Source organism: Serinus canaria, chromosome 15 (genome assembly GCF_022539315.1).
Source record: "Serinus canaria isolate serCan28SL12 chromosome 15, serCan2020, whole genome shotgun sequence".
NCBI classification, from domain to species: Eukaryota; Metazoa; Chordata; class Aves; order Passeriformes; family Fringillidae; genus Serinus; species Serinus canaria.
In genome coordinates this window covers 10,456,892-10,467,773 of record NC_066329.1, presented here as the reverse complement: position 1 = coordinate 10,467,773, position 10,882 = coordinate 10,456,892, and the positions used below count along the sequence as shown (strand labels likewise).

General features: G+C 48.2%; 1 protein-coding gene across 1 annotated transcript; it reads left to right on the top strand.

Moving 5' to 3' along the window:
- The first annotated feature begins 1,010 nt into the window (after positions 1-1,010).
- On the top strand, positions 1,011-10,372 carry ALDH2 (aldehyde dehydrogenase 2 family member). The gene is made up of 13 exons (XM_050980540.1): positions 1,011-1,177; positions 2,250-2,354; positions 3,344-3,484; positions 3,702-3,781; positions 4,164-4,275; positions 4,717-4,845; positions 5,294-5,407; positions 5,734-5,836; positions 6,492-6,676; positions 6,941-7,105; positions 8,411-8,568; positions 9,425-9,539; positions 9,773-10,372. Exons 1-13 carry the CDS (start codon positions 1,055-1,057, stop codon positions 9,803-9,805), a joined length of 1,563 nt encoding a protein of 520 aa, XP_050836497.1. The 5' UTR covers positions 1,011-1,054; the 3' UTR covers positions 9,806-10,372.
- The last annotated feature ends 510 nt before the right edge of the window (positions 10,373-10,882 follow it).

Genomic DNA, 10,882 nt, shown 5'->3' with positions numbered 1-10,882 from the left:
CCCTGCACAACTGGGCTGATACTCCCCTGAATAGGAGAGAAATGCCTGGAAAGTGCAAATGCTGGAATCTCCAGCAAGACTTTCAGCGACCTGGGACGTCCAGTATAGCGGGTGAAACTATTCCTGAACTCACTACAATTTTTCTGTCCCCTTTAATAAACCAGAGCCATCCCTGTCACCCTTCACAGACTCCTCTCTGAGTCTCTTATACAGTGTAATACCACAGGTCTTTTTTTTCAGAGGTTGAAAACCTCTCTGTATTTTTGGTCTGTGTCTTCCTTAGTGATGATAACCCGAGCACACCTCTGTTCCCTGCACTTGGATACGCTAAAGTTGCACAAGGCGTCTAAAACAAACCAGAGAAAAAGGTCTTTAGCCATTGTTGGGAGCGATTTCACAAAGCCTCTCATTTGCATTCACCCAGAAACTCCCTGTTGTGAAAGCACATCCCTGGCTTTGTTCCACTGCCCCTACACACGGGAGGGTTTTTTGGTTGCCTGGGTGGACGGTAATGGTGGCACATCCGTGGAACCGGGAGTCCAAGTCCCCAAATTCTCCCTCATCACCTTCCTACAAAAGTAACCAGCACAGCAGCAATGTTTCTGGGTTTTTTCCCCTTTTTTCCCAGTTGTTGCCTGCAACTAGGCACAAAGTTGCCTGGGCATGGGCCGGGACATGGCAGAGACGGGACAGCGACCAGGACAGGGACAGTGCTGGACACGGATGAGGGACCCCCTGCGCACCAAACCAAGCCTGGTTTGAAGCGAACAGAGCTGAACCGACCCGAACGGTGCTGAGCTGTGCCGAGCCACGCCGAGCTGATCCGAACGGAACCGTGCTGAGCCCAGCTGAGCCGAGCCGAGCCGAGCCGAGCCGAGCTGTGCTGCTCGAACCCTTTCCATACGAACCAAGGACGCCAAGCTGGTTCTGCTCGTGCCGTGCCTAAGCGAGCCGAGGTGGGCGGTGCCGAGCGGTGCCGGGGCGGGCGGAGCGGGGCGGGCGGAGCGGGGCTGTCCCGGCTTGCGGGGCCCGGCCCGGCCCAGCTGAGCTCAGCATGCTGCGGGCGGTGGTGCGCGGCTCCCGGCTCTGCCCGGCCCTGCTCCGGGCTCCCTTCTCGGCCGCCGCCGCCTCCCCCATCCCGGCGCCCAACCCGCGCCCCGACATCGCCTATAACAAGGTAGGGCCGCGCTGGGAGCCCGGGGCACCGGGCTGGGCCGGGGGTTCGGGGCTTCCGTGTCGGCCGATCGAGCTCCGTGCTGGGCTGGGCCAGCCCGGGGTGACGCTGAGCCCGGAGCAGCCGGGGATTTGGGCCCAAAGCTTTGCAAAAGAGGAACCCTGGGTGCAGCCGCAGGTGCGGGCACAGGGCGTGTGTCCCATCGCCACCCGGCTCTGCCCCCTTCCCCTCTCGGGGTTCAGCAATCCCGCATCGGTGCGAACAACATAAGGAGAACACTCTGGGGAAGGGCACGGGAGGGAGGGGAAGGTGCCTGGCCGGTTATCTGCAGAGACTGGACCCTTGCTCCAGGAAAATCCTGTGGGATCACCTGTGCGAGGTGCCGCTGGAAGGCAGAGTTCCAAGGCACCCGGCCACTCCTTCCCCGGTGGCTGTGCCCAGGCTCTTGGTGGCTGTCTGGGTGTTCTGCAACTCCTTGGCGAGTAGCACGATCTTTGTACTCCCATTCTTTTGCCACAGACCTGAAAAAAAAAAAAAATTACCCTTAGAAAGAAAGAGTTGGTAAAAAGCTGCTGTTAGCACCTGGTTCTGGTGTATGGGGAGCCTAAAGTTGGTTAATCTGGGAAATAACAGAATCATTTAGATTGGAAAAAGACCCTTAAGACTCCTAAGACCATAAGAAATGCTGTAAAAGTTTTGGTGCAATGGACAAAAATCAACTCACTGTAGCGTCCATGCCTAAAGCATTTTCCCACTCTTCAGTCTCCTGAGTTTCCCAGTGTCCCTGCACAGCTCCAGCCAGGCTTCCAAATTTTGCAAGGACCTACCAAGATGAGAACCTCTTCCAACTCACGTGCTGTTTGCTGAGCTGTGAATTCTTTTATTCACTCGAGGCTGTGTTGTGTGCTTTAAGGCTAAAGTATCTCCTTCGTATTGCTGCAGGTTTGGAGCCCACACAAGTCAAGTTAAGCTCTTTTAATTAACCAGGCTCCTCAGATGCCATCAAAGAAGCAAAGCTTCTGATTTCCCTGGGATCTGGCTCAAAGGCTCATCCTGCTTGGCTTTTTCCTTGCAGATTTTCATAAATAACGAATGGCACGATGCAGTCAGCAAGAAAACCTTCCCCACCATCAACCCAGCCACGGGAGAAGTCATCTGCCAGGTGGCCGAGGGCGATAAGGTAAATGCTCTTGGGGTGAGATGGGTTTGTTCTCCATGGGAGCAGGTCCAGAGGGGTTGCAGAGGGAGGCACCACCCCATGTCCCACCTGGGCAGCTCCGTGTTTGCAGCAGTGTCTGATCTGTGCAAACACAGATGCTTGTGTCCTTCCTTGACTACTGCTTTTGAAAAAAAGGAATGGGGAATAAAGTCATGTAATCATCACCTGCCTTATGCAAGGCCCTCCTGGGAGTCTGTGGCAGAGCTGAGGTGGTGTTTCCCAGCAATTTGGGGTTTTTTTCTACAGTCTGGAAAGCTGTGTGTGTTCCCCAAGGGAGGAGTGAGTGAGGAAAACGCTTTGTTGTTTGCTTTTCTGTGGCAACCTGGCTTGTCCTGGCGAGACCATTGCAGCAAGCCAGGACAGAGAACCAAGTAGGAACCAGCAAATGCCCTGTCAGGACATGGAGCAGAGGACAGCTGATCAAGGAAAAAAACCCAAGACTGGATTCTGAAAAAGTGCCCAAAGTAGACTTCCAGAGCTTTTCCCATGCCTCATTCTAGGATGCAAATATTAACCCAGCAGGTGGCATTGCAGAAATAACCTGTTGATATTTGCACTCTGTGTAGCTGAAATAACAGAGGTTGAGCGCAGGCAGAGGTTGTGGCTGCACAGCTGTTGCACCCATCTGCTCCTCTGCCATTGCTGCTGCTTCCTCCTCATGGATGCAGCCCGGGTGGGAAAGCTGTGTCCTCACAGTGTGTGCTGAGCTTGGTGCTCGTGGGGAAAGGGGCCCAGGGTGTGCTCCCCTGCCCTGGGACTGAGGAGTGCCTTACAGCAGGACAGCTGCCAAGGCTGCAGGTTTTCCCCCAGGAGCCTGGCAGGAGCAGCCTCTTGAGCTGCCTGGATGCAGGCTGTTTTCTCCTGCAGAGCAGGGAGAGCTTTTGTTGTTTGCAGGGAGGGAGGGGGAGCTGGTTACTCCTTCCTCACCCTTTGCCTGGGCTCCCCCGCAGGCAGATGTGGACAAGGCAGTGAAGGCAGCCAAGGCAGCGTTCCAGCTGGGCTCTCCCTGGAGGAGGATGGATGCATCTCACCGCGGGAAGCTGCTGAACCGTCTGGCTGACCTGATCGAGAGGGACCGCGCCTACCTGGCCGTGAGCGCGGGGCTGGGAGCCACGGGGGGCTGGGAGCCACTGCTGGGCTGGGCCTCACCCCCAGCTCACACCTGGGACACACTCACAGAGGGTGGGGAGGCACTTCTGGGGAGCTGAGAGCAAAAGGCCGACAGGACAGGCTGCAAACAGAGAACTGACTCAGGGCTGCACACGTGAGTTCTCCCCATCTCCTCAGGAAACTCTGCTGTCTTTGCAGGCCCTGGAAACTCTGGATAATGGCAAACCCTACGCCATCTCCTACCTGGTGGATTTGGACATGGTGGTCAAATGTCTCAGGTGGGTTTGGAGGCCACAGCCACAGCTGGCCCATGGTCCTGAGTCTCTGCAGGTTCAGCTACCTCCAAATTCAGGGGCTGTAGGATCTGGGTCTGACTGATGGTTTCATATCATACACTTTGGGTTTACTTTTTGCTTCTACTGTATCTTTTGTTTCTACTTTTTGCTCCAATTCCTCTGACTTCCCTAAGTCACACAAGTGGTGGTGATCTGTTAGCACACAAATATTTCTATTTACTGTCCATTCTTTAAATCACCTGTTTGGGAAATACCTGAATAGAGTTGTGTCCAAAGTGACTGAAACAGAGGAAGACTATTTTATTTTCTGTTGGCAGCAGACTTTTTATTTTAATTCCAGTGACCAAACTGTTGTTGTTTCCAGATACTTTGCAGGCTGGTCAGATAAATTCCATGGCAAAACCATCCCATTAGATGGAGACTTCTTCTGCTACACAAGACACGAGCCCGTGGGAGTCTGTGGGCAAATCATCCCTGTGAGTAAAGTGTAGCAGCAGTTCCTGCAGGGCTGCAAGAATTCAGTGTTGCACTGTAAGTTCCCCTCTGTTGGCAACCACTGCTTCCTCCCAGGGGCAAACAAAGCTGGGCTTGCACCAGCTGGGAGGGTTCTTACCTCACCCTGACAGTGCAGAACTGCCTGTTGATTTCATGGGCTCTGACTGAGGTTTACTTTGTATCTGTTGATTTAAAAAAAAAAAAAAAAGGGGGGGGGGGGTTAAGCCCATTTATAGGGATTACCTGACTCAGATCCACAATTAAGTTTAAACTCCTGCCTAGAATTAATTCCAGAATTTTCTGTGATGAGGAAAAATCCAAGACTCTTTTCTAATTCCTGATTTGAGTGGAGCTCACTAGTTCATGGCTGACTAATCAGAAACTTTCAAGTTCACACCAGCAAATCTCTCCTTGTTTTTCAGTGGAACTTCCCACTGTTGATGCAGGCATGGAAATTGGGGCCTGCCCTGGCCACTGGGAATGTGGTTGTGATGAAAGTGGCAGAACAAACCCCCCTGAGTGCTCTCTACGTGGCCAGTCTGATCAAAGAGGTGAGGAGGAGGCCAGGATTCCATCACTGCTGGAGACAGGAGCAGGGAAGGGCTGTCTGCAGGAAGGCTGGGTTGATTTATCAAAAAACCCTCTCTTGTTCATATATTGTTCATATTCACATTGTGCAGATGATGTAAGTCTTGATTAGGGAAGGACTCTGAGGTTTGATTAGATAATGAACTTCAGGGTGATCAGAAACTGAACATATATCTGTATTTCTATGTGTATTTACACCCTCAAATTGTGCTTGGCATGTGGGGTGGGAAGAGGAATTGTCCTGGTTATTGCAAACAGCATTAAAATAAAGCCCTGGGAAATCAAAGGAGAAATCAAAGGAGTAAAGGCTGCTGCTGATGGGAGATCTCCTGAGTATCACAAGCACAGGAGGGGAGGAAAGCCTTGGTTTGTAAAAGGAATAACGTTGCTGTGTCCTGCTGGCACTGCCAGGCCGGATTCCCCCCGGGCGTGGTGAACATCATCCCTGGCTACGGGCCCACGGCAGGAGCTGCCATCTCCTCCCACATGGACATTGACAAAGTGGCCTTCACCGGCTCCACGGAGGTAAGGCAGCCCCCTCAGCCCTGGACCACGGAATATCTCATAGCTGGTAAAATACTGGAGGTGCTTTGCCTTCCCCACCTCATTCAAAGCTCATTCCAGGCTGTGAGATGTATATTTGGAATAGGTAAGACTCTTTTGTTCTGATTGGATTCTTTAGAATATTTCCTATTGTTTCCCCTGAGCTGTTTCTTGTTGGAGGTGAAACTCTGGGCAGACTCAAAGCCCTGACAATGAGGATTAACATTAAATGCTGACTGAGATGTTAACCCAGAGCCCTCTTGCTGATGTGGGAGTTAATTCCAACACCTGCTCTGCTCACCCTGCAGGTTGGACACCTGATCCAAAAGGCTGCAGCAGAGAGTAACCTCAAGAGGGTGACCCTGGAGCTTGGAGGGAAGAGCCCAAATATCATCATGTCTGATGCAGACAGTGAGTAGCTGCTGGGCAATGTTTGATCTGTGCCTTTTACCTTGGCTTCTTCCAGAGCTGGAGGGGAAAGGAAAAGGAAGGAAAGGTCTCCTGTGTGAGGCTCTAGCCCTGACACCACCACTCTGCTGTGCCTCCTGCTGTAGCTGCTGCATTTGTGTACCAGCACTCCTCCACTCCCACTTCTTTTCCCAGGGCTGGGTAGTTCAGCTATCAACAAAACAAACAAACAAACAAAATTGTTTCAGTACCTTCCTCCAGTCCTTGCCCCAGTTTTCTTTTCATTTCTCTTGGAGCACCCCACTATTTTCTTCTCCTGTCAAGTCCTGCTTCCCTCATTCCTTGCACATAAACTCATTTTTGGTCTCGATGAGCCAACACTTGCTTTTATATAGCAGTTAAGTCAGGAAGAAAATTCATCCTTCACACCTGATAATTTCCAATGGGAACTGTAACCTGCCTCAGGTTAGATGTTTTTTTCTGGTCTGGGGTGCTTTAATAAAGAATGAAATCTGCAACTCCTGTCCTACCAACCCATGGCAAATGCTGTCAACTGAAAGGACTTTGAATCCCCAGCAGTCTCTGTGATAATTGTGCTAAAAAAGTCACAGGTCTGCTTGGGTTTGTTTGCTTATTTGTTTTCTCTCCCTCTTCCTAGTGGACTGGGCTGTGGATCAAGCCCACTTTGCCCTGTTCTTCAACCAAGGACAGTGCTGCTGTGCTGGCTCCAGGACCTACGTGCAGGAGGACATTTACAACGAGTTTGTGGAGAGGAGCGTGGAGAAGGCCAAGGCCAGGGTGGTTGGAAACCCCTTTGACTTCAAAACCGAGCAGGGGCCTCAGGTGGGAGCAGGAAAAGCCCTGAGCTGTTATCTCATGCAATTGTCCCAATCTTCAGTCATGGTGTGGATTACAGTGGGAGTACCCTTGGCTCTATTGATTAACCTAATTTGAACTGAGCCCATTATCACTGGTGCAGGAGGGAGGAGTTAATTACCCAGTGGGACAATTCCAAAACGGCCATTTCCCTTTGGAGGTTGCTTGGCAGCCTGTGGCAATGAGGAATTGCTGGAGCACAGCAGCTGTTTGTCCCCTCCTGGCTCTTAGGTGGATGAGGAGCAGTTCAAGAAGATCCTGGGCTACATCAGCACGGGGCAGAAGGAGGGAGCCAAGCTGCTGTGTGGTGGCAACCCCGCTGCAGACAGGGGCTACTTCATCCAGCCCACTGTCTTTGGGGACGTGCAGGACAGCATGACCATTGCCAGGGAGGAGGTGAGTGCTGCAGCACCTCAGGGCTGCTTGAGCTTGCAGTGGGAGATGTAGGTAAGAGTGTTCTATGAACATCTGTTAAAACGAGGTGGAGCAGTGTTTTAAAAATGTTTTATAACTTATTTCTTTTAGGGGGATATCTTTTGTTAATGAGCTGTTGAGGTTTATTGCATGATAGATAAAATTACATTATTTTATTGTGAAATGTTTTACTTAGGGGAAGGAACTAAGCGGTCTTAATTAGTATTTTAAATCTCAAATTATATCTATTAACAGCTTTTTTTATTAAGCTGAGAAGCCTCAGAGAAAAAGGGAAACAATATTATCTCATTTCCTTCTCCTGTGTTTTGCTGCTTTGGAATGTGGTTTGGAGATTGTTCATCCAACAGGTGGTTTCATGTGAATTGTTTTTACCTATTGGCCAGTCAGGGGCCAAGCTGTGTCGGACTGTGAGGACAGAGTCATGAGTTTTTCATTAGTATCTTTTAGCCTTCTGTGTGTATCCTTTCTGAATTCTTTAGTATAGCATTATATATTATATATAATATATATAATATGATACACATCATATATAATATACACATCATATATAATATGATACACGTAATATATATTACACGTAATATATATTATACAATATATATTCTATAATGTATATCAGATAATATAATGTAATATAATATATTATGTAAATATGATGTAATAGAAAATGAAGCACAAAATATAATGTAATAGAGAATAAAGCGTTAAATATAATAAAATATATAATAATATAACTTAATATAATGTAGAATATATGATATAGAATATTATGTATAATATAGAATAGAATAGGATACAGACTAGAATATATAATATAAGATATAAAATATAATCTATATAATATAGTATAATTTATAATATAGGATAATGTATATAATATATTATATACATTATAATATATTATAATGTATATAATGTATTATAATTATTTTATAATAATATATAATATAGAATATATATTATTATATAATATATATTATCGATTATTATAATCATATAATATAAATATAATATATTTTATAATAATAATATTATAATATTATTATATTATACATTATCATATAATATATATTATAATGTATTGTACAGTATAATCTATATAATATAATGTATGATATATAATATAATGTAATGTAATATAATATAATGTAATGTACCATATCAGCCTTCTAAGGACACGCTGTCAGATTGATCCCCCCTGGCCCTCGAGGGGCTGAGGCACTGCCAGCCCTGTTCCTGTTCCCACTCTGTGCTGGGCTCTTGCAGATCTTCGGGCCGGTGATGCAGATCCTCAAGTTCAGAACCATCGAGGAGGTGATCGAGAGAGCCAACGACTCCAAGTACGGCCTGGCAGCCGCCGTGTTCACCAGGGACCTGGACAAAGCCAACTTCGTGTCCCAGAGCCTGAGGGCTGGCACGGTCTGGTGAGCCTGGCACCCCCTGGCACCCCCTGGCACCCCCTGGCACTCTGGGCCTCTCTTTGGGACCGGTTTTACTTGGGATTTGCTCAGGGTCATGGCAGAACTTCAGGTGTAACGGGAACTTGGTAACATTTGGGTGTGGTTTTTTATAGGTGTTTATTTTTTGGGGGTATTTTAATTGGTTTTTATTTTTATCAATATTTACAGATTTTTATTTGTATAGATATTTGCAGATTTCCTATTATTAATAGATATTTATAGATTTTTAATATATATATATTTAAAAGATGTTAAAATAGATTTTTGGATGGATTTGTACAGATTTTTGGATATAGATATTTGATAGATTTTTGGATATAGATATTTGCTAGATTTTTGACTACAGCTATTTGCTAGATTTTTGACTATAGATATATATATGTATACTTATTTTTTTATAGATATTTATTTATTTAGGCTGGACCATCTCTCCTGTGAGAGTGCCTGTCTGGGGGTGTTCACCTGGAGAAGGCTCCAAGGAGCCCTTAAAGCCCCTTCCAGATCCTAAAGGAGCTCCAGGAGAGCTGGAGAGGGACTGGGGACAAGGGCTAGAGGGACAGGACACAGGGAATGGCTCCTCTGCCAGAGGGCAGGGATGGATGGATGGGATATTGGGGGTGAATTCCTGCTGGGAGGGTGGGGAACCCTGGCAATCACAGCTGAGGGTGCACACTGGACACTTGGCCCTGGACCATGGGAGCTGTGGGTGCATTCTGTGCCCTGCCTGCTCCATCCCAGTGCTGCTCCATGCTGCTGGCTGAGGGAATGGACAAAGGCAGGAATCCCACCAAATTCCCAAAGGAATCCCTTTCCCTTCCAGGATCAACTGCTACGACGTGTTCGGTGCCCAGGCTCCCTTTGGGGGCTACAAAGCCTCTGGCAACGGGAGGGAGCTGGGGGAGTACGGCCTGGAGGCCTATGTGGAGGTGAAAAATGTGAGTATTTCCTGCATCCAAGGCTTTCCCAAACCTTCTGCTGCAGCTCCAGAATGGCTCTGTGCCACTGGCGTGGGCTGGGCTGAGAGCTGGAACCCAAACCTTGAGCTTTCCCAATCTCCAAACCTGTCCCCGACTGGGATACGCTGGTTTTTTCTCCTGCCTCTCACCATACCCCTGAAAAGAAAAGAAAACAACTTGTAACTTTCCTTTTTTTTTTTTTTTACCCCCAGGTGACAATCAAAATTCCACAGAAAAACTCCTAAAGCACAGCAGCCTTCTCCACAGATTTGAAAATAATTATGCAGCTTCATGAGGAAAGCTCAAGACAGAAAATTTAGTATGCAAAAATATGTAACTCTGCATTAAGAGGTGTTTTTTAGGTGTTTAAAGGAGCTTTTGTTAAAGCCAAATAGGTTTGTTTCTTTTCTTATCTTTTTAAAAAACCAAATACAGCTGGCTGAGCACTAACAAGGTGGGATGGTTATTTTGGGAATGTATTATGTGGGTGCAATCACCCATAGGAGAGGGTTGTGATCTTTACATCTCTAGCTGACAAATAAGCTTCTTTTTCCCAAGAAATCATTAAAATGCTTGTTTAGTCTAGGAGGATTTATAGAATAGAAAATAACAATTATGTGCAGGCTTACAGAACTAGGTCTATAACCCTTGTCCTTTGAACTATGTTTATTTTCTGTGAGCAAAGTGAACTGAGTTGGATGTGTACCTGGGCCAGGGAGCAGTGTGAAATCTGAGGAAAAAGTGTTTTTTTTTGTTCCGTCCTGCTGCTTGTAGCCACTCCAAATAAACATTTCTTGTCTCAGTGCAGTCAACCCTACTTTTGTGAGAGGTTTGTGCCAGTGAGCCCAAGCACACAAATTCCCCGTTATTTTTAAGGCTTTGCTCTGACTTTCCACCCTGCCCGCTCTGCTTGGGTTGCCTTCATGTTACAGGGACACTCCAGCTGCTACCCGGGTGGAGAAGCGAGGGGGGTTCTGGGCCTGAATGAGGGCGGAGGGGCTGCCCGGGGAGGCAGGGCCATGGTGTGACTTCTGGGGAGGAGCGGAGGGCACCGCGCGGCCTCTGCGACTCCTTCCCGCCGCTTCCCCTCACGACCCCAAGGGCGGCCATCCACTCCCCTCAACCGCGCGCACGCCCGAGATCTCGCGAGACTAGGAGACACCCCGCCCCTCAGCCCAGCGGGCGAGCCGAGTTCTCGCGAGATCTCCGGGACCAGACGGGCGGCAAGTCCCTTCGGTATGTCCCGCCCTCCTAGATCTCGCGAGACTTCGATTTGTCCCGCCCCTCCTATTAGGGGAGGGGCCAGAGAGCTTCGCTCCGCC